The sequence below is a fragment of the Rattus norvegicus genome, chromosome 5, assembly GCF_021556685.1.
Source record: "Rattus norvegicus strain SHRSP/BbbUtx chromosome 5, alternate assembly SHRSP_T2T, whole genome shotgun sequence".
Taxonomy (NCBI): Eukaryota; Metazoa; Chordata; class Mammalia; order Rodentia; family Muridae; genus Rattus; species Rattus norvegicus.
The window spans coordinates 152340220-152366239 of record NC_141538.1 but is presented as its reverse complement, the minus strand read 5'-3'; the positions used below and the strand labels follow the sequence as shown (position 1 = coordinate 152366239).

The window sequence follows — 26020 nt, the reverse complement described above, 5'->3', positions numbered from 1 at the left end:
TGGTGGACGTGAAATTTCTCGACACGGTGGCTGAGTCACCCTCAATTTTCTATGCCAGTTCTGCTGTCCACCTGCCTGCCTGACAGTGAGGTGGCTGCCCCAGGACCGCCTCCTGTGTTGGCTGGGTGCAGGTCAGTGATGGGGCGTGTGCAGCAGTTTATTAGACTGTGTGTGTGAGGACCGCTGTGGCGGTGGCTTTGTACGCACTGTGGAGAGAGGATCCACCCGAGCCGTGGCTTTCTATCTGATTGTCTTCAGAGGCCTCGCCCACATTGAGGCTCCCCTGTCCCCGCTGACAGAGACAGCCAACCCAGCCCAGGCTGGCCACTCCCTCCACTGCATCCACTTAGTACAACTTGGAGAACAGGAACCCAGGGGACAGAGAGTCAGTGGCTATGTGGGCTGGGGCTCCAGTTACAGCCCTAAGTGTCTGTACCACCCCTCCCTAGCCCATCCTTCCCCTCTAGAGAGCCTCATGGAGCCCAAGGTGTCAGGGGCGCCACTTTATTCAGGGCAGTGAGCCCGGGCCGGAATCAGTCCCAAAGCTGGGGTTCGCCGGCAGAACCCTGCGAGTCCGTAAGAGCAGTGTTGCATTGGGAACCAGGCCTGCGGCCTGCAGAGTCACTGTGTCATCCCGGTAGACTGTGGGTGGGAAGGTGCTCAAGATTTCAAAGGCAGCTGAATCCATGTCCCTGGGTGTCCATCAGAGTGCATTAGGCCAGGCCACAGCCCAGGGCTCCCCCACAGCCCCCAGTCCTGCCCTACACCCACCTGGCCTGTGCTAAGAGGTTTCGCACGTCACCAATGGTGTCCTCAGGCCGCATCATTAACAGGAAGGCCTGTTCCCCATTCTCGGACTTGATGCGCAGCATGGAGAGTGGAGGCACTGGCATGTTAGGCGACTCCTGGGTCCTGCAGATCCAAAGGCCCTCAGTGCTCCCCAGCTCCAGGTCCTTTCCTTTCCACCCGGCTCTTGCCCCTGCCCAACCCTCACCTCTGCCGCTCAGAGGCCAAGGCAGGTGTCTCCACTATGATCTCCTGGATCCGGACAGGCATTGGGCAGCAGTTCTGGAAGGCAGCCATGGAGAGTGGCTGGAGCCTAGGCCCCACTTGGATCATGTCCTCCACCTTAGGGGGACTGGCTCATTCTTGAGCAGGATTGGATGGGACCAGTGAGCTAAAGAGCCGAGGTGTTCTGTGTCAACTGAGGCCCAAGAAATGGAAAGGAAGGGAGGCCCTGGAAGGCAACACTGTCTCCCTCGAAGTCCAGTGTGAGGAACAAGCCCGCCCAGATGGAGGCCAAGCTTGGGGACCTAACCTAGCCTGCAGCATCTGGAATGGGACAGGAGCAAGTGTAATAATGCTGACCCACAGGACATGGAAGGAGGGAATGGAGTTGGGGACCTGCCAGCAGTTGACAGCTCTTGAAGCAAGGAACCAAATCAGGCAAGCAGGAAGGGAAAGTCAGATAGAGAGGGCAGTGACACAAAATGGACCTTCAATGCCAGGACAGTGACCTTGGCTTTCTCCAGGAATCCCCACACAATGCCAACAGACAAGGCTGTTGGGGCACAAGGCTGGCAGGGGCAGAAATGAGGTAGAAAAGCCAGCACAGAAGGGGCATCTGTGCGACACTCTGGAGCCTAGGCCTGGGTGGTGGGCTGCAGGGAGGAGATCGAGGGCGGCCAAAGTGGACAAGGCAACGCAGGGCAGAGGAGACAGGCGTCGGAGTGCTTAACACCCTCTTTTGGGTGGAGACTTGGGAAGGAAGAGCGGGAGTGATGACAGAAGATAACGAACTGAGCACCTGAAAGGCTTGTGCGACAATTAGCAAGGAGCACCTAAGCCAAGCTCCTCAAGAATGTGACCTGGGCCTTGGCCCCAAACCCTCACCCTCTCAGCTGTTGCCACCAACCCCATTGCCCTGTGGGGGGCTGGGGCACAGAATCCTCACCAGGTCCACAGAGACATGATATAGTTCTGAGGGTCTCCTTGCCTCCTGGCAAGAGACTGTAGGCTGAGCCATGGCTGATGATAAAAGTCCCCTGCAGAAGGCTGCTGGGTAATTAGGGCTGGCCTCACCTGCAAGGTGTCCCTGATGGGGCCCCGGATGTCAATCACCTCGCCTTGTCGGATTACACACTTGGGAAGCCTGTTCAGAAATTTCTCAGCAGTCATCCTGGAGCCTGCAGGGAGGGCATTGGGAGGGAGCCTTGGCCCAGGAGGGACTGTAAGTGCTGGGAGAGGCCACCTGAAGCTCGCTCTGCACAGCCCCCCAGCCAGCCTTGGGGCCCAGCTTACCTGAAGTCTCCTCCACCCTGTCTGTGACCTTGCGTATTTTCTGCCGGCCCACCACACGACCCTCACCTGGGAATGGGCCCAGCCCGTCCTCTGGGTAGACCTGATTTCGCAGGTCGCTTACCTGACAGGGAGAAAAGGCCACAGAAGTGGGGAGCCCAACTCTTCAGCCCTGAAACCTCACCCCCACTCCTGCCTGCCCAGAGGCCTCAAGAGCAACCCAAGGGATGGCCTAACACAAGAGCACTCCAGATCACACTCTTATCACTTCAGCCCCTCGTGCAAGCACCCCTCTCACTCATGCTAGCAGAAGTCATAGTACTGAAGACCCCCCCCCACTGGGGGTCTGAATGTCAGGGAAGGGTAGAGTTCCTGCTCTGGTCTAGTCTACAGTTCAGACTCCATCCCTGCATGTCGTACAGCTGCTCTGTCAAGGCATAATTCCAAAACTGTCTTTATGCAGTCACCTCAGAACCCTGTCCTGACTCACGCTATCTTGTGCATCGCGATGGCACACACCCTCGCTGTGGAGACAACCCGCCTCTGGAGCCTGCTGCTGCCTTCCCCCCATGAGAGCAGCCTTCATCCCACTCAGCCTGGCAGCAGATGGGCTCAACTGTCCTTGCAGCTCAGCCAACTCTGCCTCTTTTTTGGTTCTTTTTTTTTTTTTTTTTGGAGCTGGGGACCGAACCGAGGGCCTTGCGCTTCCTAGGCAAGCGCTCTACCACTGAGCTAAATCCCCAACCCGCCAACTCTGCCTCTTTTCAGCATTTGCAACTCATGCCCTGCCTTCTACCCCAACGATGTGGTTTCAGAAACTTCTAGGGGAAACTAGGCCCACTGTGCATTACAGATTCCTCAGGAGTCCCAGGCTGTTAAGGTGCCCTGAATGTTGGGAAGGGTGGGCAGAATGGTGGTCCCACTGGCAATGCTGTACCTTCAAGATGCCAGCAGAGGGCACTGTCGGCTGCTCAGCTTGGGGGAGCCTCATGGCCATTGTGGCCACGACAGCCTCCTCACTTTGGTCCCAGCTACCCCTCCTGTGGGGCATCCTGAATGGGTGGGTCCCTCGAGTGGATGGCTCCCTCTTAGGAAGGCTGATCCCTGAGGAAGCTACTATCCCCATTCTCTCCAACGCTGCACAGGGAAAGGGTGGGTTGAGGAGTGCCGGTTACCTTAAAGGGGACTCCATCAGGATACAGCCGCTGCAGCTCTGAGGGAAAGAAGCCATCCAGTATGTCCCGGAGGCAGCGCTGCAGGGAGGTGAACAGGCCTCTGTAGCCATGCTATGCCATGCTATGCCAAGCCATAAGCATCACACTGGGAAATACTGGGAGCTCCGAGATTGGAGGGATGGGACTTGTGTACTCTGTTGAGGGCAAGCTCTTGGAGTGACACTCCACCATGCCCAGGCAGGGGTGAGTAGGCATGGGTCCAGAGCTCAATCCTACCTGCGTGTAGGGATCGTAGAAGGGCCGGAAGGGTCCATCGAACATCATGATGCCATTCCGGTAGAGCTTCAGCGGGATGGGCTCTAGAGTACGGAACTGAGCCCCACCAGGTACTGGTGTCACCTGGGCCTCTCCCTCCACCACCAGCTCACTCAGATCCTGTAGACTGGCCAGCAGTCTGTCGAAGTCCACCTCGGGGGGCACAATGGAATCCCCTGGCAAAAGGGATAGATGCCCATGAGCCTCTGTGGCTGTTGTGTGCCCTGGCAGCTCTGACTTCTGGGGACCCTCCCACACTGAGCAGAGGTCTCAGCTCCTAAGGGCAACTACACTGGCGAGCAGAGGCAGCTACTGGATACTTACTCTGAACGTTTTATTCCAGCCCTGATCCACCTCGCTTTAACTGACTGTGGTGAGGATGACCTTGAACACCATCTGACCCTACGTCCACCTCCCAGGTGCTAGGATTACATGGGTGTCATTACATCTAGCAGGACAGTCACTTTGGGTCAGGGGCTTAGTACGCATCGTCCTGTTTCTTCCACCTGTGACTGATCCTACATTGTAGGGGTTACGTTCCTTCCCATTTTCAGAGATGGAGACTGAGGCCAGAAAGTGTTCACTCGCTCCTTAGCAATGCACAGCATTAAGAGCAAAAGTAAAGTTTGACACCAGACCTGTGTTGGGCCCTGGACTGGCGAAGCTCCCAGCTTTAGATCAAAGCGTTTATGGTTCAAATCCCAGCTCCTGCCCTTTTTCCTGCCTGGCCTTACCACAACATTCTGGGTGGCAATAAGGCACCAAGTAAGTGGCCACATGAGGGTTAACTTGGGACAGCCTGGACTGCCCAAGTTCATCCGTTCTACCTTGTACAAATGGTACTCGGGCTGTTTAACCTCCACTTAATTCACGGGGAAACAGTATTGGGAAAAAGAAAGGCGGTGACGGACACATCCCAGGCCACCTGGCAAGTGGGACGTAGAACCCAGCTGTATCATCAAGGAGGGCAGGGAAGGGTAGGGACAGATGGCTGTTAGGGTGTGGGGCGGCTGCAGACCAGATGGTCACAGGCTGAGCATCTGCCAAGGTTCTGGACTCCTCTGGAGGCTGCTGCACACACGGCCGTGCACAGTTCTCGGGGTGCAGACAAGGACACTCAGGAAGGGGCCGTAAGAGAAGGGTGGCAGGCAGAGTGGACTGGCGAGGCCCCGTTAGGCACCCCTAGAGTATAAACATCCCACAAATGGCTGTGACTTCCTGAGAGCTGTGTTCCTGAGGTCAGGGCGCAGGGGATCCAACTGCTTACCCCCAAGTGCAAGTACAGGCGCAGGGGCTGTGTTTCCTGTTTTCTCCACAGCAGCTGAGCTGTAGGCCCTCCTGAGCCCTCCCTGAGCCCTCCCTTCTCCCTGGCACTGGCTACTACCCAAAGGGCTATGCTGCCCCTCCTGCCTCTGTGCTTCCCTATTGTGTGAGCAAAACCAGCCCAGGTTATAGGATGCTGGGAACTGAACCCGTGGCTTCATGGATGTGAAGCAAGCAGTCTATCGGCTGCATTGCACCCCTGCCCCACATTGATACCGACGTGGGTTTTCTTTATTTTAGGAACAAACTGAAAAGCCTAAAAATAAGGCCAGAGAATATGTCCTCTAAGGCTGGCCCCATACCTGCGACACAGTGAGGTCGGCCATAGAATGGGCCCAATGCTGCTATGTAAAACAAGCAACTTCAGAGTCAAGGATTAAGGCATAGCCAGGGTGTGGGCAATGGGGGAAGGGGACAGACTGAAGTCCCTGGGATGGTACTGAGAAATCCTGATGGCAAAAGTTTGCCTCAGAGTTCTGGCCCGGAGGACAGGGGTTATGGGGTTTGGTGGCAGAGCGTTTCCATAGAAAAGAGATGTGGAGGCAGACAGCAGGGAGAGACAGGAAGCAAAGGGAACTGGTCTGTTTTCTGCCTAGAAAGTAAAAGAAACTTAGTCCGGGTCAGGAAAGGACTGAGTAGGTAGGGTGAGCTGGGCTGCCATTAGGTCAATGGGCAGGAGGGAGAGGCTGGGCACCCAAGGAGAAGGAAGCACAGCTCCATGGAGAAACGTTCAGGAAGTAGGGCAGGATGAGTCCAGTATGGCCAGTCCAGGGCAGAGCTGTAAGTCAGTGAGCACAACACAGTTCAGTGGAAGCCTCCGTGGAAGCCTTCGTCTGGAGAAAACTGTGGCGGGAGCTCCCACCAAAACAGCCTAAGCCAAAAAGCAAGCCTTGTGTTGGCTCAAGCCAAGGGAGTGACATGTCCCTTTTGTGGGATGGGCAGGTAAGAACCCCGACCAGGGCTCAAGATCAGGTCAGTGGGCCTGACTTCATGGCCCTTAGAAGCCTTGTGAGGTATCAAATTCCAGATCAGGGAAGCCTTGCAGGGCCTACGTGACTCATTTAGCTCTCTGTGTAGGTGGCAGCTGCTCCCTGATGGCCCTTGGGACACAGCTACCTGGGACCCCTACTAGGAAGGGCCACAGTGCAAGGGAAGACCTTTGAGACTTCATGTAACTTTAGAAGTTTGGTTTTGTCTTTAAGACAGGGACTTATGGAGCCCACACTCTAGGAAGCTGAGGGTGACCTTGAACTCCTCACTTTCCTGCCTCCCTCCTCCCAGGTGCTGGCCTGACCTGTCCCCACTTGGCTCTTTCTTGGCTCTCCAAGGCCATACAGCCAGAGCTGCTGCTTGTGATCTCCGCAGGCTGAGGCAAGCTTCTCTGAGTCTGAACTTCCTCTTATGTAAAGAGAGAAAGTGAACATCCGGGAAGCTCAGCTCAGAGGGTGGCTGCCGTTGTCTGTCCCAACGTACTCTGGCCTCAGGCTACACCATGCCCTACCTTGAACCCTGCCAGGAACCCTTGGCACTCCTGCTTGGCTCTTTTGCCCCTGAGCCCATTCCCTTGGCCCTTGTCACACATTCTTGTCATTTTGGGTATGATCTCTTGCCTTCCAACTACTCTGGGCACTTCTCAAACACGGGTTAGAGCACTGAACCCTAACCTGGCTCAGGGGGGCACCCCCAGAAGCATGTGCTGAGCCAACTGTCCACCTGTATAGCTGCCTGCCAGTCAGTAGGTCGGAGCAGTGTGGTTCTGTTGGGCTCTGAGGGTCTCCCAGAGCCCTGTCCCCTCAGGATCATACCCTAGAGGAGTCAGGATGCCAAACAGCAGTGAGAGGCCCCATGTGGACTGCATCGCCCACAGCAGGCACAGGCCCCGCCACTGCTGGGCTGAGTGGATAACCTGCTGCTTTGGGGCTTAGCCCACCTCTCAGCTTCTTGCACCAGGAAACAGCTATTGTTACCACAGCTCTGCAAGCCAGGCCTACTCAGGTCACTTCCCTGCAGGCATGCTCGCTGAGCCGCAGTGGAGCCCAGGCAGAGAGAAGCGGAGACTGGGTAGTTCCGGAGCACACCCTCCACCAAAGCAGGTTTGTCCTGATGCCTGCTGCTCTCACCCTGACCTCTGCAGCTGAACTTGGGGCTGTTCTAGGGGACGGGCAGTCCCAGATACCCAGGCACCATAGACTTCCTTGTGCCAAGCACTGTGCTGCGTGCTCCTGGGTGTCACTAGTGGAAGAGACAGTGAGTTCAGAGCATGCTAGCTGCCCCCAGAACACCTAGCCTGAGCCATTAAAGCCCTCGCTCCAGCACTGCTCTTCCCATGAGACATTGGCACCCTACAGTAGCAGCCCAGGTATCTGTGGATCTGCTGCAGGGGCAATGTCCAGATAAAAGTGAGTTCAGGAGAAGCTCTCCTACCCAGGACTAGGCCAGGGCAAATCGAGCCGGCTGCCAGTGTGGTCTCTTGACCTAAGAATGTGAGAAGCTCCAGGGGCTTGGGAGTTGGGCCGGAGACTAGGGATGGAGGTAGGGACCTAGTAAGAGGTGAGCAATGTGGCAGGACGGTGGGAATTTGAGGAAAAACAGGAGAGAGACGAGCACCAAGCCCACTAGGTTCTCATCACCCGGGTCCAAAACCTGCTGTGTGTTGTGGCCAGAGCAGGACTGTCCCCTGAAGTGCTTGACACAGTAGCCGATGTGACGTCTGTATCCTGGTGAGAGGCTGAGGTCCCACTGCTGATCACCCCCTTCCTGGGCTCCCCTTCCCAGGCCCCCTTCATGGAGAAACTGGCAATCCTCCCTAAGGCAAAAGTTCTGGACCTAGAACATTTTAATCACCCCTCTTGGGCACAGATGCTCTGGCTCGCCTGCCCGCTGGCAATTATAGGAAGTGACAGACGCCCAGACACAAGGCAGCAAGAAGCCAAGGCTGGTACCAGAGGCCCCGGGATAACGTCAGGTTAGTCCCTGAGACGAGAGGGTGTCCCCAGGAGGAAAAGCTAGACATGGAAAATATTTCTTCACCTGGCAGGAGAACTAAAGGCCTCCCCCACACTGAAAGGCAAAAGCAAGAGAAAAGTGCAGAGGGCTCTTAGGGCGCGGGAACGCCAAGGTGGAGGGCAACGGTGGTCTCCACCATGGCTTCAGAGCCGGAGTCGGAGCCGTGCCGACAGAGCACTGGATGCTGTTTGGGGAGGGTTGTGGGGGAAGTACTTAGGACCTGTAGAAGGTATGTTCAGAGATCAGCCATGTGGTCGAACCATTTCCTAAAGGAAGCAGAACCTCCCACCAGAAGGAAGGCTGCTCTCCAGGGTGTGAGGACCACAAGAAGCAGAACCCACCAGTGTGGCGGGCTCTGGGGGCAAAGCCAGAAACCCTCGGGCATACTCAGCATCCAGAGCCACCCGCTGTGACCCAGCCCCTGGAGAACTGTGATCAGAGTGCCAGGCCTTGGGCTACTCATGTTTGACGCACAGACCTTGCCCAGCAGGGCTTCAGGTTACCTCCCACAGCCTGGGGCCACACATGCTCCCAGCACCTTCTCACAGCCAGGGCCACCTCTGACTCCTCTCTCCCCTCCATCGGTCAAAAAGGCTAAGGATCCTGGCTCCCGGCTCCTCGTGCCCTCCATAACGGCGACATCTACCTCATCTTCTATCACATGCCTGGGACCACCTCCCAGTGTGGCCCCTCTGCTCAACTCAGACACTCTGCCTTAGTTTGCTATAAAATGGCAGACTTTTTGGCCCATGCCAAGGCTGTTTATTCAAAATGCTTTGAAAGCATTAAGAGACGGGCATGGTACATGGCTTTAATCCTAAAACTTGGAGGCTGAGGCAGGAGTTCGAGGCTACCCTGGTCTACATAGCAAGTTCCAAGACAGAGTTCCAGGACAGTCAGAGCTACATAGTGAAGTCCTGTCTTGATTTAGGGGGAGAGGGATGAAGCCCAGGCCTAAATACAAGGTGGGCTGATGCTTGTAACAGGGTTTAAGGTGTTTGGATCCCTGGCACTGGAGTCACAGGCGGGCAAGCCATCCAATGTGGGTGGGTGCTGGGAACGGAAGGCAGGACCTCTGGGAGAGCAGCAAGCTCTCCAACCCTGAGTCATCTCTCCAGCCCTGTTTGTTTTTTAACATATGGTCAGTCTCTTGTAGCCCAGGCTGGCCTCATAACTGCTCCACAGCCCAGGACCGCCTCTGAGCTTCTGACCTGCCTGTCTTTCCCTCTTGGGTGTTGAGATTGCACGTGTGGATGACCATGCCCGTCCTAACAGGTGCTGGGTAACACACCCAGGTCTTTAGGGTAAACACCCTACCCACTGAGCCATAGCCTGAGCCCTAGACCCTGGGGTTCTATTCAGAAAGAGCCTTCTGACGGCAACACTGCTGTCATCCTCTTGACTCCCCTTGGGGGTGATGCCACCAGGATGCTCCTCCTTCCCTCAAGCCTGGGAAGCAGGAGCAAGTCATGCAAGCACCTGCTTTTCTTCCTTGTAACCCTGAAGGTAAGAGCGTGCCCCATTTTGTTGATGAACTTGAGACTCGGGGAAGGGAAGTGGCTTGCTCAAATCACAAACCAACCTTGAACAAGGAGTGGAGAAATGAGGGGATCCGAGTTAGATTCTGGAGCCTAGGGATGGATCTTCACCACCTCAAAGGGAACAGGCCCTGTCCAGGAAACAATCTGTGGCTCCATATCTAAGGACAAGGCGGGCTGGGTCCCCACTAAACGCCAGTGGTTAACAATGAAGAAAGGAGGCAGAGGCAGGCAGATCTCCCAGTTGAGGCCAGCCTGGTCTACAGAGTGAGTTCCAAGACAGCCAGGGCTACAGAGAGAAACCCTGTCTGGGAAGAACAAAACAAATCAAAATGAAAGATGACAACGAAAAACCACGAAATCAGGACCTGTCAGAGCAGATCCCTCACCCTGGCCCACACAAACCTGCACCGGGACAGGGAGGTGGTGAGGCCTGGAAACCTGACAGGGAAAACACTTTCCCAGAGCCTTTTCCTCCCCAGTCCCCTAACCAGACACAATCTCTTTATGTGGTCCAGGCTGGCCTTGAACTCTCAATCTTCCTGAGCCAGGCTTCCAAGTACTGGGATTAAAGGTACAGTACATGCCAGGTGAGGTTTGGTTGTTTGTTTAAAGACAGTGGCCTTGGGCAGTGACAATGCACACCTTTAACCCCAGCACTCAGAAGGCTGAGGCAGGCAGATCTCTGTGAGTTTGAGGCCAGCCTGGTCTAATTAGTAAGTTCCAGGACAGTCAGGGCTACATAGAAGGCTACTCTCTCTGGGAAGAGGGGCAAGCATCATATGTCTAGTAACTCTGGGCCTCTGTGGCCCTTAGATGAGCAGGCAGAGACTAAAGTGAGACCAGGGAGGGAGACCTTGGCTTTTCTTTCCCAGAGAAGGCATTGGGTAACTCAGCACTGCCCACCTCAGCCCCATGTTGGGATGCTAGGGCTTGAAACAATGGGCCTCTGGAAGAGCGGCAGGCCGTCAGGAAGCTGGTGGACGGGGGCCAGGGCAGATGCTCTACCTGGCTTCCAGAACTTCTTGGCCTTCATCCAGTCTCGCTCATCACTTTCAGAGATTATCTTTCCCTCTGAGTTCTCCTGGTCCATGGGCTCGCCCACCCACTGCAGGCCATAGTCATTGAGGAACCGCTGTCAGGCAGAAGACAGAGAGGGGTGCTGCACCACCCATCCAATTTCCATGGAAAACATCACATGGCCAACCCCCAGTCAGCACAGGGCGGCCTAGACAAAGAATGTGCTGGAGGCCCTGAGTACTTCTTGCCTGTGACTGCAAAGCCCTTGACCTCTAGAACAGCAGGTTCCACTCCTTCTCTGTGAGGGAGACATGACCACCTTGCCTCACTGCGCTCAGTAAGACCCTCATGCCAGTACCTAACACAGTGCATTACTCCAGAACTCCACAGAGCTGGCCACCTCAGCTCCGAGGACAGTGTGGGTCAAGCCTAAGGGAGAGGCAAAGATACCTGCGCTACAGGAGTGAGCCGCCCTCTTATCTCTGCCATGCTCCGCTAAGTGTGTGCCCGTGTCTGATCACAGGTGCGTGCAGGTGCACACACACACGTGCACTTGATGTGGGACCCAAGGACAGGCCGGGGGCCATTCTTCAAGCATTGCCCATCTTGGTGCTTTTCAGTTGAAGGCCTAGGCCTTGCCCAGATGCCAAGGCTACACAATGAGCACCAGAGGTCTACTCCACTGTTTCCTCAGCTCTGAGGAGCGATCCGAGACCCATTCCTGGCTTCTCTGATGTTTTAAATAGATTTTAGGGACCAAGCAAAGCAAACACTTTACTGACAGAACCTTTTCCCCAGCCCAGAAAGAATCATCTACACTCTACACTTTTTTTGTTTTCTTTTCTTTTTTGTTTTTTCAAGACAGGGTTTGTGTAGCTAGCTGTCCTAGAACTCACACTGTAGACCAGGCTGGCCTCGAACTCACAGAGATGTGCCTGCCTCTGCCTCCCAAGTGCTAGGATTAAAGGCGAGTCCACCACACCTGGCTAGAGTAGTCTCTCTTTCTGTAACCACTTTCTTCCTCTTTGCCGGCTACCCTGCAGCTCTCTGCCCTGCTTTGGCATGGGCACCAGCTGACTGTTGTGAAACCCTGATGCCCTTCTGTCTCTGTCTCTCTCTGACTCTCTGTCTCTGTCTCTCTCTGTCTGTCTGTCTGTCTCTCTCTCTCTCTCTCTCTCTCTCTCACACACACACACACACACACACACACACACACACACACACACACACTTCTCGCCCCCTCCCGGCTCCAGCTCCACCCCTAACTGACTATTTCCTGCCCTCTCATATTTCTGTCAGTGACAGGTGACTCTCTGCTTCTGTGGACTGTGAGCCTCATGCATGTGGGAGCCATGACTTTTTGTTCAGATGCCACTAGCCTAACGGTGGCAGTGTCTCCCAGGATAAATATGTAGGTTTGTTCAATTAATGAATCAGCCAGGCTGATCCCAGCGCTCGGGAGGCAGAGGCAGGCTGATCTCTGATCTCTGAGTTCAAGGCCAGCCTGGTCTACAGATGTGTTCCAGAACAGCCAGGGCTACCCAGAGAAACTCTCTCTGAAAAAAACAAACCAATTAACAAAGTCAATACACACGTGAAAGGTGAGCCAGAGGTGCACCTGGCTCTGAGGCTGTGCCCTGCCCCGAGTCACTGCCACACTCCCAGCCGTAGGAGAGGTACATCTGCAGCCGTAACTCACAGCCCTAGATATGAGCAGGCCTGCAGTGGACTGGAGCATGGCTGCACTTGTGCTTGGAGAGAGACATTTCAGAAAGGACCCCGAAGGGGGCCCGCAGAGGACTGGGCACTTGCACGAGGAGGCAGAGTGGGCCCTGCTGAGTGCCCAGTGCCTTCTGGTTCATGTCTTACAGCGTGACCACAATTCTGAGTGGAAGAAAAGTGACTGAGGTGACGGAGTGATTGGGTAGAGAAGTCATGGCCTGAGGCAGGAGACCGCCTAGCACTAAGTCCAGGGTGAGCCGTGCGCCCTTCGTAGAGGGTACGGTCCCACAGGAGGAGAGAAGAAAGCACAGGGTGAGGAGCCTGCATTGGTCAGGTACAGAAGGCTTCAGGGAAGTGAGTGAGAATTCCTCTCCAGGAGGAGGCAGGTCCGGTCCACGCACAGACCAGCATGGGCTAGGGTCTAAGGTGGAAATGAGCTCAGTCAGAAAGCCAGGGGAAGGTGAGGTGACTGGGGCTTAGAGAGGCTCCAGATAGGAGAGCAGGGCCCAGCCATAAACCTGCAGTGAGGCTTTAGAACAGAGCGAGTGGAGAGTATATTAAGCAGGAGTGGGCTGTGTTCAGGTTTGATTTAGCCCCAAAGGCAGTAATGTGTCATGGTGCCAGATTCCCACCCCCAACCCCCAGCTTTAACTCTGAGTCAGCCCAGAGCAGGAAAACACAGGGGCTTGGAGAATACCAAGGGGGCGCTTCTGCAAATGCTTCCGGGCCGCTCGAGGCTCTCGGGAGAGCTGCCTGGCCGGCTGTTCCGCCAGCCTTGGGCTCTCACCTCCATCTCTCCAACCTGCCGTTGCAGCTGAATGCACTGTGTCTCCAGCTCCTCCTCCCTGGTTGTGCTGCCTGGGGGGAGTAGGTGAGAGATTCTCCTGCCACAGCGGGAGGCTGCAGATGTCTGCCCCTAAGGGCTCCTGGGGACCCTCTGAGAACTGCCCGGGCCCGTCTAGACTCTAGACCTCTCTCCTAACACTGATAGGGTGGGAAGAGGGTTGCCTGAACTGACTCTCAAGAGCCGCCCTTCCCCTCACCCCTTGGAGTGTGGCTCCTGTATGCTCTGGACAGTACAGTCTAGGCACTGGGTAAAATGCCATCTCTCTCTGGTCCCAGCCGTCCAGACCCCACCAGGAGTCTGCCTGATGCTGTGGGAAGCCTCTGTCCAGCACCCACAAACCACGGACCCAACCAAGCACCTGACCAAGGGCTTCTTACTCTGGTGCTGCTGGAGGGTCTGCACCAAATCCTCCAGGGCCAGGATCTTCTGCTCCTGAAGCAGTGAGACTCAGAGTGAGTGTAAGTCCTGGTGGGTCCCAGAGCCCCAGAGGGTGGAGAGGAGGTGAACCTTAGCCCTTCGACTGGGCAGTGCACACCTTTTGCCTGAGTGTGAGCGTACACCTGTCACTACCAACCTTTGGTACAGCCCCTGCCCCTGAGCCTCAGATAACCCACCTCTCTCAACAGCCGCAATGGCTGAGACCGGCACCGCCCAGTGTCCAGCTCACAGCCTCTGCTCAGCGGCCTGCTAGCCCTGCCCAGCCCACAACCCATCAGCCTCTGCCCTCTGCTCAGCTCTTGGGACCAAGTCATTCCCAGGTCACGGCTTCCATCAGAAGAGCCAGTTTGATTCGAGGACGCAGTGCTCCCTGGCTGTCTCCTCCCTCAGGGCCTACCTTGGACAGCATCTCCTCATTCCGTGCCTTCAACTGCTGCTCCAGCTCCTGCAGCTTCCTGGCCATGGAGGTCAGCAACTCCGAGTCATGGATCATAAGGCCTGACAAGGGGACAAAGTTTCTTTTTCTTTTTTTTTTTTTTTCTTTTTTTCGGAGCTGGGGACCGAACCCAGGACCTTACCACTGAGCTAAATCCCCAACCCCGGGGACAAAGTTTCTGTGCCAGGCCTGGAGCTGAGGCTGAGATGAAAAGGGCCAGAGAAGAAGAAGCCACGAGAACAGAACCAGCAACACCAACAACAGCTACTGCATGGGTGGTAGGGGAGCCCACGCAGTCCTCATGGTGGGCCATGGCATCAGTGGGCTGCTTCAGGAAGCTGGTGTGTGTGTGTGTGCGTGTGTGTGTGTGTGTGTGCGTGCGCACACATACATGTGTACAGGGTTACATAATCCCATACACACACATGCAGAAGCAAAAGAGGACATTGGATGCCTTTCTCTATCACTCTCCACACTTTTGTGGGGGTGGAAAGATCGAATCTAGGGCCATATGCATGCTAGGCAAACGCTGCACTGAAAACTGCTGTTTGGGGTAGGCTGGCTGGGCAGAAAACCCCCACAGTCTACTTGTCTCTGACGAGAGGCTTTTATACAGGTGCTGGGGACTTAACGCTCAGGGCCTCTGGCATTCATAACCAGTGTTTTTACCTACTCGGCTGTCTCCTTGCCATCAAGCCTGGTGGCTTAAACTGGATTTCCCAGGATCCACATGACGGAAGGAAAAGAATGAGTTTTCTCTGACATATATACACAGTGTTGTGTGCACACACAGGAACAAATACACACAAAGTACAGCACACAGCACATCTGGACTCTGCAGCATGAGTGGGTGGGACTTCATCAGAGGAGCACGGTGACCCACATCTTTAATCCCATCACCCAGGAGACAAAGCTAGGATCTCTGTGAGTTGGGGGTTAGCCTGGTCTATATAGTAAGTTCTAGGACAGCAGGGCTACATAGTGAGATCCTGTCCCCAAAAAGAAAAGTTAATGTCATTGTTTTAAAAGACTGGAGATGATCTAAGCAGGCATAAACACCGCAATGGTGCATGAGGCCTTTCAGGTCCCAGATGAGGGGGAAAAATCATTCTAAGAGACATTTGGAACTACTGAGGAGCCTGCGATGTGTGAGAGACAGGTGTTAGGAGGTCCCTGACTTCTTCATGCTCAGAGGTGTAGCGATAACACTGTTTGTGTCTCCTTACTACTAGGACATGCAGGGTACCACAGATGTTAGATATGGCTGCCGGGTCTCTGCGGGAGATGTCCCTGTACACCTGTATCTCTTCACAGGCAGAAGGGGAGGGACTCTGGTGAGACGCAGTTGCTAGCAAGGGAAGACACTGGACTCCTGCTTCAGCTTTTCAAACTAAAGCTTGAGGGTGCTGGTGGAGGTGGCCACTTTTATCCCACACAGGAAGGCCAGGAGTGCAAAGCAAGCCATGGCTACACAGTAAATTGGAGGCAACCCTGACTGTGTTAAATCCCACCCTCTGGAAAGAGAATTTTAAAAGGAGTGAGATAAGGGGTTGGGGACTTAGCTCAGTGGCAGAGCGCTTGCCTAGCAAGAGCAAGGCCTGTCCCCAGCTCCGGGGGGGGGGGGGAGAATGAGATAAACAGCACAAGTCCACTTTGTCACCGTAGACACTCCCCTAAGTACAGAGAAAGCAGGAACTGCAGCCGCTGTCATGAGAGCACACAGGAAGCGCAGGATGGCTCAGAAGGAAGCTGGTACAACCTTAACTCTACCTCGATGCCATCTTCAAGCCCCTGTTTTTTTTTTTTTTTTTTTCAAGCCCCTGTTTTACCATCTCCTTCGTGGCAGGCTCACTCAGTACTGGATGTCAGGGACTCAGAGCCAAAGCATCTTAAGCCACTGAGGAGGGAACATTCAGGATCTGCCAGTCTACAGAACATGGCTGCCATCCCTGGGGCTGCGTGGAGAGATGGAGACGGTCCAGGCAGCTAGAATGTCCATAGTGGACATTGGGGAAGGAAGGAGGTGCTGACAAGGACAGTAAGAGAAAGACCCTGGAGCAAGGGAAGCCATCAACAACCTAGCCAGCATGGAGCTGCTCCGAAAGGGAAGCGGTGGGGGCAGGTGAGGGGGCTGCTGAGCAGACATAAAGCAGGGAGGCAGGTCCTGTTGGAGACGTTGGTGGGGACACACCAGCTAGATGGTAGGGAGAAGCAGCAAGAGGATGTACAGTCCCTATAAGAGAAGGAGGTGGCTGTATGACCACCACTGTCCCCAGCTAGGTGTGGGAGATGCTGGCTTTGTGACTAAGTCACTGTAGGACTTGGGCTGGGCAGATCCGGCCAGTGTCAGATGGAGGGAAGTTTATTCCAAGATCTCCTGGCAGTTACACCTCCCCTACCTCCCCACTGCCCTGCCTAATGGGGGCTCTGCTCTGAGTACCCTGTGTGATAGCTAGGAATCCACCAAGCAGCTTCTTACCAAATCCTTACAACACGCCAGCCTGTTGCTCTCCCCTCAGAGGACAGGGAAGCTGGAAGATCTTAAAGTTGCTTAAGATGTCACATCCGATGGAAAGTTCTAGCCTTATCACCAACTCCTGATCCCTCCCAGTGCCTATCTGCCCACCCTCCCTCTGGGGAAATGGCCTCCTAAGGAACCCAGCCCTTTTTGGAGCATGCAGATAAGACAGCAGATGACTGGAGACTGACTTCTCCCTTCAGGCCCGGCACTGTCTCTAAGCCTCAATCACAGACCTGCTGACATCACACTTGCTGGAAACTGGAGGGTTTCTAGCCACAGAATGGCCTGGGGCTTGGCCAGATCCCTAACCATGTGGCTGGAGGTTAAACCGTCCTGGACAGATGTGGGATATACCAGTAGTGGGGCAGCTAGCTGAAAGTGGGAGCATCGTCTAAACACAGCCGGCAAGAAGAGTAGGAGCCATTGTTCACAGAGGCTCTCCCTGGGATCCAAGCAAGGGGGACCCACACCCCCTTTAGCCCTCTGCTCTCACCTTGCCTACCAATGCCTCCATAGCAGGAAGGGAGAGAGATCTTCTCTTCTGAGTCCTGTCCGTCATTCACCATGTCCACCTCATCTTCTGCAGACAGGGATGCCCAGTTCACTGCTTGGGGCCACAACCCAGAGATCACTCTGGCCTGGGTCCAGAAGCTTATACACTGCCCCACAAGGTGCACATCAGGCCAGTGAGGAGGCCAGGGCTCCGGGGAGAGAAGGCTATAAGACAGAGGCTGAGGTCCACATCTCTGGTCTTCCCATAGTTCTGAGGTCTCCATGACCATCTTCTATTGGACAGAGGAGTCCTGTGATGGTGTGGATCTCTCTGCTGAGGGAGCAGAGGAAGCGGGTGGCCCAGACCCTGAGCAAGGGGCAGGGAGTTCGAGTACAGGGAGAGGGCCAGATGCCCAGTCTCGCAAGACCTCAGCATGCTCTTTCCATACATGCCGAGTTGTAAGAAGATTTGGGCTAGTGAGAGGGGAGGGGATGTGGAGGCAGAACACACACTTACCATCTCCGTAGATTCTTATCCCTCGCCTCCTGGGAACCCAGGCAGGAAGAAGGAACAAATATAAATTAAGCCCCTTGGAATGCCACCAAGGGAAAGTTCCAGGCCCCATGCAAAGCTAGAGAGATAGAGGTTAAGCCTGTGTCTCTTGAAGACTCCCACCCCCATCTGTCCTTAGCCAGGGTAGCCAAGGGACACATTGTCCAACAGACAGCGTTTAACTCCTCTCAACAGAGAAAAAGAGGGGGATACTGCAGGGCCGTTTTGGATAGGCCATAAGCTGACCCTGGCTCTTCTCTGAAGTACTGTGGGCCCCTGGGGTTGCTACATAACCTGTCTGGAGTATCTTGGTCTTAGCCAGACTCTGAGTGTTCTCAGAAAGACAGCAAGGGAACAGGAGGTAGAAGAGGCTTTGCACAAGGATTGCCTCAAGATATAAGGTAACAGAGCACAGAGCTGGCCCAGGCTGGCAGAACATTCATGAATGTAAACAGTGAATGTCAAGCACTCAGCCACTCTCACAGGGCCCTGTCTTACGGAAGGGCTCCCACCATCTTTGGCCAACACAAACCAGTTTCCTAAAGGCATAAAGAGAAGGAAGACAGACACAGAAAGTCACTTGCTGCTCTTTGCTTCCCCCAAGATGCTAGGGGTCATTCTCCTCTGGTGAGGAAAGGATCAAGGAGACAGGTGAGGGACATCAGACCTAGAGGCCAGCTGGCTCCTTACCCGGGATTCACAGGCTCCGACTCTAAGGGCACCTTCCGAGTCTTGCTAAGAGAGGCCAGGGGTGAGCTCATAGCTCCAGTGTTGGGGTTCACTGTCAGGGACTCCTGAGGGGAAAGAGGGAAGTCAGTCCGGGGCAGAGATCTAGAGCTTCAGGTTACAAGGAGGAGGCTGCAGCTTTCCCTCAAGAGAAGTGCTGTCCAGGGAGAAGCAGGCCTCACTTCTCCAAAGCAGGGTGAAGTTCCTGACATAGCGACTCCTCCAAGATGCTGCTTCTCTGTCTGAACATGCAAGTCCTGGCCTGGTAGGGTGGAGGGCCTGAAACTTCTCCCAACGTAGAGTGTGGGCACAGACTACCCCGAAGGCTTGTGGGATTACTGACTCATCCCTGTGCTGCAGGCAAGAAGCCAAGATATCTCCTCCTGGCTTCCAGACCCCAGGTACCGCCTCCACCATCTCTGAGGTGGAATGGCAAGACGTCGCTGAGCACAGTCATGTACCATGGGCACAAACACGCTCCGCTGTGCAGTGTTTCGTGGCACCTCATTTCCTCCGTGTAAAACGTGCATGGTCTTGGCTCCTACCAGGCAGATGACTTAGCAGGTAGAGAGCTACCCTCTTCCCTACATAAAAGTCTAAAGTCTTCCCTACATGAAAGACTTCCCTACTAAAGTCTTAACAGGTCTAGAGCCAAAGAGGGGATCTCCATTAGGGAGGATCTGAAGTGAGCACTTCTCAGGCTAAACTCACAGCCGTCCTCTGGAAATGCAACACTGACCTTGCCTGATGTGATGGTTCGCTTTTGTCAACGTGACACAAGCTAGAGACATCTGAGAGGGAACCCCTCCACTGAGAAAATGCCCCATCAATGAGGCTGCAGATGGGGTTGGGGATTTGGCTCAGTGGTAGAGCACTTGCCTAGCAAGCGCAAGGCCCTGGGTTCGGTCCCCAGCTCCGAAAAAAAAAAAAAAATGAGGCTGCAGACAAGGCTGTGGCCTATTTTTGATTGATAACTGATAAGGGAGGGCCCAGTCCTCTGTGGGCGGAGCCACTCCTAGGCAGAGAGGTCCTGGGTTGAATTAAAAGTCTCTATATCAGTCCCTACCTGACTTCCCTCCATGTTGGACTGTGACCTGGGAAATACCAGCGAAATTAACTCTCTCTTCCCCAGGTTCCTTTCAGCAGGGTCTTTCTCACCTCAACAGAAAGCAAGGGAGATGGCTGAGCCAGACTGGCTCCTCCCTCACCTTCTTCAGGGAGTCTGGGAGTCGGGGAGTCTGCCCCACCCTTTCCTCAGCAGGGACCAGAGGTCCCTCACCCCATCATCCAGGCTCACAAAAACAATGACATGCCACAGCCCTGAACAAACCTCCCTAAGGACTCTTTTGTCTCCTGTAAGATAATTAAAACAAAAAACAAAACAAAACAAAACTAGGCATGGTGGTGCGCACTTTAATCCCAGCATCTGGGGAGGACGATTTGTCTCTGTCCCAGGCCAGCCAGGGCTACATAGTGAGACCCTACCTTAAAGTAATAATAAATGCTTTAAAAGGAGAGGGGGGCGGGGGAGGAGGGAGAGGAAGGGGATGAGGAAGGGGAGGAAGAAAGGGGAGAGGAGGAAGAAGATAAATAGAGGAGGAGAAGGGGGAATAAAATTCCCAGGGGTGACCTGGCCCTGTCTGCCTCTCAACTTCTTCCCACCCACATGACCATCCCTGCCACAAAAACAGCTGAGCTAATCCTTGCACACAGGGCTCCCGGGCAGTTGGTAGCCTCCCTTCTGGAGTGGTCGCTCCTCAGCCATTTACGCTTCCTCTGGCTAAGCTAACCGCTCAATTCCCCTTCTATTTGTTCTCAGGATATAATTTAGCTTTTTATTTGGAGATTATCAGAGATTCACAGGACAATGTTTCTGAGAGGCCCTGTGGTGCCCTTCACCAGGCTTCCTTCTGTAGTCACCGTTTACACAGCCACCACAGAGCAGGAGGGGCAGGGACGACTGTTTCTGTAGTCTGTATGCACAGGCTGGCGCCATCTGATAACAGGGACCGATAGGGTTTAACCACCAAGCAGCCCTCTCCCATCCCACAGGCCTCCTGCTGCAGCCTGAGTCACAACTGCCTCCTCACTATCTGTGACTGCTGGCCAGCACCATTGTTTTAACTCGAATCTCTCTCTCTCCAATCCCCCCCCCCCCGCCCCAAGGTCCCAGTGCGTAGCTCTGGTTGGTCTAGAACTCAGAGATCTCACCTGCCTCTGCTAGAGAAATGACACACCATTCCTGCCACTCAGCTCCGGAATCTTCTTTGATAAAGTTACATAAATGGAATCACATAATAGTCACCTTCTTTCTTGCTTAGCTTGACCCAGCCAGACTTCATATACTTCATCATTTCAAAGTATACATAAAATTAAGCTTCTTCAGTTTGTTTGTTTAGATACAGAGTTTCTCTGTGCACCTCTGCTGGCTGTCCTGGAACTTCCTCTATAGATCAGGCTGGCCTCCAACTCAAGAGATCTGCCTGCCTCTGCCTCCCAAGTGCTGGGGTTAAAGCCTGCACTGCTGCTGCCACCACTACCTGGCAAGAGTTCTTTTTAATGTTTTGTTTGTTTTTGGTGTTGAACAAGGTCTTACTAGATTATCTAGTCCAGGATAGCCTCTAATTTGTGATCCTCCTACCTCAGCCTCCCGAGTGTTACAGTTCTGTAACTGTCACCACTACTTGTTATTTGTGTATAGATAGCACTCATGTACCATGCATGGCAGTGCTCTGAGGATCGCCTGGAGTTCTGCTTCCAGGAGCTTGAGAAACAGTCTAAGCTGGCAAGCTGCAAGTCCCAGGGACCCATATGACTCCATCTCCCCAGCACTGGGGTAGCCTGGCCACGTGAGGCGTTTTCTTTTGAACATTTATTTGATTATTTATTTATTTGTATGTGTAGATAGGCCCGTGCACACCATGAAGTGTGTGTGGAAATCCGAGGATAACCTGAAGAAATCAGTTTTCTCTTTCCAGCCTGAAATAGAGTTCCGGCTGTCAGACATGGAAGCAGGAGCCTGGACCTGCGGTCAGTTTGCTAAGCTTCACATCTCTTTTGTTTTTGTTTTTATTTTAAGATTTATTTTATGTATATGAGTACACTGTAGCTGTCTTCAGACACACAGAAGAGGGCATCAGATTCCATTTCAGATGGTTGTGAGCCACCATGTGGTTGCTGGGAATTGAACTCAGGACCTCTGGAAAAGCAGACAGTGTTCTTAACCGCTGAGCCAACTCTCCAGCCCGTTTTGTTTTTTAAAATACATTCTAAAGATCAAAGTCAGGTCCTCAAGCTTGCTAGGCAAGTGCTTTACCAACTAACCTACCTCCCTTAAGCCCCTTGTGATTTTGAGACAAGATTTCATTGCAGAACCCTAGCTGGCTTCAAAGTCACAGAGATCCTCCTGCCTTTGAATGTGGATTACAGACATGACCCGATTCACCAAAGGCCAAGTGAACACCTGTGATCTGGCAAGGGCAAGGCTGGGTTCAAGGTTAGCATGGGCTACAGAGCAAGTTCCAAGGCAGTCAGGGCTAGCATGGGCTACAGAGCAAGTTCCATGGCAGTCAAGGCGAGTACAGAGCAAGTGCCATGACAGTAAGGGCTAGCATGGGCTACAGAGAAAGGACCATGGCAGTCAGGGCTAGCATGGGCTACAGAGCAAGTACCATGGCAGTCAGGGCTAGCATAGGCTACAGAGCAAGTAATCAGGGCTACACGGGAAGACCTACTTAAAAAATAAACAAAAAATCTGTAGACCTTAATAGCTTACTTCTAGTTCCCACCCTGTCCCTCCCAGCCAACCCTAGGTGGCTACTAATAGATCTGCCCACTCTGCCCATTTGTTATAAATGAAGCAATAAAATGGGTAGGTTTTATACAGTGAAGGGTGATAGAGGGCTACGTCAATTATGTTATCAGTAAAACCACTACAGAAAAAACCACTCTCCCCCAGTCAGATCCAACACTGACCAACAGAATCACCCCCTCCATCTTCCCTTCTGTATGAGACCCCATCACCCAAGTGCACTGTTTTCCCCTCTCCTTTACCTTCTCCTCATCCTGTCGGCTACCAAACCCTCTAGATCAAATGCTGCCGTGTCTCTCCTGCAGGTCCTTTTCTCCCATGCCATGAAGGACAATTCTTCTGGAGCTGTTACACTGCCCTTCCTTTGAACTCTGGGCCCTGAGGATAAGGGCCTAACCAATGCAAGTTCCATGGCAGTCAGGGCTAGCATGGGCTACAGAGCAAGGACCATGGCAGTCAGGGCTAGCATGGGCTACAAAGCACATGCCATGGCAGTCAGGGCGAGCATGGGCTACAGAGCAGTCTGGGAATTTCTCCTGGGCACAGCTGTGCCTTCTCTCTCCCCTGGGCCCTAGACGTTTTATTTGTCACTGATTTGCCAGGCAAGTGTTCTACGCTTGAGCAACATGCTCAATCCTTTTAAATGTATTAATTTATTTTATTTTGAAGACGTATTGAATTATTCTACGGATGTGAGTACACTGTCCCTCACTTCAGACGCAGAAGAGGGCATCTATCGGATCCCATCACAGATGGTTGTGAGCCACCATGTGGTTGCTGGGAATTGAACTCAGGACCTCTGGAAGAGCAGTCACTGCTCTTAACCACTGAGCCATCTCTCCAGCCTCTTAAATTTATTTTTAATTAATGAGCATTTTCAGGGCTGGAGATTGAACCTACACGGCCTGCCACAAGCTACATCGTACAATAGTGCTGAGTTGTATCTACAGCCTTATTCTTTTTCTTAAGCTTGAAAATGGCTCCAGGGTTAAGAACAATGGCTGCTCACGAAGAACCTGGCTTTGGTTCCCAGTAACTGCATCGTAGCTCGGAACCCTCCTGTAACTCCAGTTTGAGGGAGGTGATGCCACCTTCTGGCTTCCTCTGACACCAGGCATGCATGTGGTACACAGACATACAGGCAGACACATACATGTATGAAATAATAAATATATAATATATATAAGTCATTGTCCCAATGGCCTTGAACTGGCTCTAAAGTCCAGGCTGACTTTGAACTTGTGATCCTCCTGTCTCAGCCTCCTGAATAGATTTACAGGTCTGTAGACCACCGGGACGAGCTTCTATTTTGTTTAGTTATTTGTTTGTTTGTTTTTGTTTGTTTGTTTTTGAGACATAGTCTCTGTAGAGCACACTGGCCTCAAACTCAGAGATCCTCCTGCCTCAGCCTCCCAAGAGCTGGAAGCCACAACTCCTGGCCTTGTTTTATTTTTTTAAAATTTGAGGTAAGATCTCGCTGAATTGCCCTGATTGGCCTGGGACTCGCAATATAGCCAGATGGGCTTTGTACTCCAATCCTCTTGCCTCAGCCCCCAAATACAGTACAGGTCCATGTCATAACAACCGATGTAGTCTATAAAGGTATGGTTGTCGCCTCCGGTGAGGGTGACAAACCTGCCCTATGTCTCTTCATCTTGAGGATCAAACTCAGTGCTGCCCTAGGCGGTTATCACTTGCCACATCAGGGCTCATGGCTGCGCCACATCCTCCTAATCCCTTCTTGGGCGTGCTTGCACCATGAAGGCTGCTGCGCCCAAAGCCCGTCCCAGGATCCTGCCTCCTGCTCCGCCTCCACGCGCGGACACGGAGAGTAGGGTCCCCACATCCCTCCTGAACCAAGCCATGCAGTTCGCCGGCCCTCGGAGTCCGGACGAGGGCCGCGGTCTGCCGGAAGACTTAGAGGGGCAGAAAGATCCGGAGCTGGGACTCACCACGGGGCCAGCGAGCCGTCCCGCGGCGCCGCCATCTTGTTGTCTCGGGGTTTCCCAGGCGACCAGGACTCGAGCACTTCTCATTGGCTAATTCCGAGAGGACCTCTAGCGAACCAGCCGGCAGCGAAGGCGGGCATAGCTGACTGAGTCCGAAATCTATTGGTCCAGAGTGAAGAGGAGCTGCACGTGAGACTTCAAATCCCAGAATGCACTTCTCTAAGAGGTCAGAGAGCGTTCTTGATGCCTGGACTTGAGGTCTAGAGAGAGGTCTTAATTCTTGGGAACCTCTACACATGAAGGTGTTTCACCCGACATTGCCAATATTGTGCTAATTTGATCTTGCGGAAATCATGTTTCCTTTGTTTTTCCATCTGATCATGCAAAGATGAATTGGAATGATCCAGGTTACTTAATATTTAGATCCCATTTTCCCCCTCTAATTTATGGACCAGATGATGCCCTGAAGGAAAGTTCTAATTCTCGTTTCTATGTAGAAGAATTGGGTAACATATCCAACTCCCAGTATGGTGAGTCATTTCCCCTTCCTCGGCCTCATCGCTAGATGATGGCTCAGCGCCTATCAAGCTTTGGTCTCACTACCAAGCCTGATGACCTAGTTCGATCATTGGTCTGTTCACACATGACGAAAGGAGAAAACGGCTCCTGGGTCTGCCTTCTGACTTCCCCACAGGCACTGCCCAGATGCACACACGAGATAAGTTACCAAATAAATATTAACTAAAAAATAAAATTACACTAACAGCACCAAAGTAACTAGAGATGGTTTAGTTGGGACCATGCACGGTGTCCCACCAGTAAAGACAGTGTGACCTGGAGCACACTTACATCTTGGTTCCTTCACTTGTAAAATGAAAACAAGGCCTACCTGACAGGGTTGCTGGGATGATTAAGAGGTTAATGCAACGTATTTATCAAACACCTCTACAGTTGTTTTCAAAAACATTTCTTGCCTGGTGGTGGTGGTGGCACTCACCTCTAGTCCCAGCACTCAGGAGGCAGAGGCAGGGGGATCTGTGAGTTCAAAGCCAACCTGGTCTACGGAGTGAGCTCCAGGACAGCCAGGGCTACAGAGAGAAACCCTGCCTTGAGGAGAAAAAAAAAAAAAAGACTCTAATCCAGGGGTTCTCAACCTGTGGCTTGTGACCCCATTTGGGGACCCATACCAGATATCCTGCATATCCAATGGTAGCAAAATTACGGTTATTAAGTAGCAACAAAATACATTTATGGTTGGGGCTCACTTCACACGAGGAACTGGATGAAAGGGTCACAGCATTGGAAGGTTGAGAACCCCTGCTAAACTCCCCTCAGAGTTACCTTCCCAGCCCTTGCCACTCAGTGCACCCACTGTCTTAGAGACTCTGGAAATCTCTCTGAGTCTCCAACCTCAAATAAGCCTTAGATGCTAGGAGACCTCGGAGATGGGTCTGCATAACTTCCCCACTACCCAGGACTCCCTCTTCACTTCTGGGATGGAGCTCCACTGCCTGCCTCTTTACCCCATCCAGTGCCTGAGTTTCTGTTCTTGGGTGAACAGAATCCACTTGACTTTTAGGTCATTTCCTGAAATGAGGCTTAGGAGGTATGGCTCCTTTGGGGCTAGGGAGAATGTTGAGTTCTAGCAGCTCCAGGAGGAAGGGAGCAGAGAGAAGGAGTCTTCCAAGCCCATGGAGTCCCTGAGAATACAATCTACCTCTCTCTAGTCCTCTTCCCTCTTTGCCACCGCTGCAGCCACCACCTGTGATGAAGACCTGTCACCCCCAGCTTATGATGCTACTTGAGGCCTTTATAGTCTAAGGCCTGCCCTGCAACCTCCTCATGTTCCG

The 26020-nt window shown here is 53.3% G+C and overlaps 2 protein-coding genes across 30 annotated transcripts in view; one reads left to right on the top strand and one right to left on the bottom strand.

Annotated features, from left to right (window-relative positions):
* Positions 1-26020, top strand: part of Cnksr1 (connector enhancer of kinase suppressor of Ras 1) — a 460720-nt gene that overhangs the window by 103940 nt on the left and 330760 nt on the right. The window lies entirely within an intron of this gene.
* Positions 489-24907, bottom strand: Ubxn11 (UBX domain protein 11). Of its 29 annotated transcripts, none has more exons than XR_015687505.1 (16): positions 24174-24907; positions 18375-18478; positions 17649-17677; positions 17133-17219; positions 14080-14180; positions 13622-13676; positions 13185-13255; positions 10664-10790; positions 9700-9963; positions 3750-3964; positions 3052-3551; positions 2302-2937; positions 2083-2186; positions 995-1068; positions 772-912; positions 489-692 (listed from the first exon to the last, which is right to left on the bottom strand). XR_015687505.1 is itself a non-coding variant. In XM_087660299.1 (15 exons), exons 3-15 carry the CDS (start codon positions 17649-17651, stop codon positions 509-511), a joined length of 1566 nt encoding a protein of 521 aa, XP_087516425.1. In that variant the 5' UTR covers positions 17652-17677; positions 18375-18478; positions 24174-24229; the 3' UTR covers positions 489-508.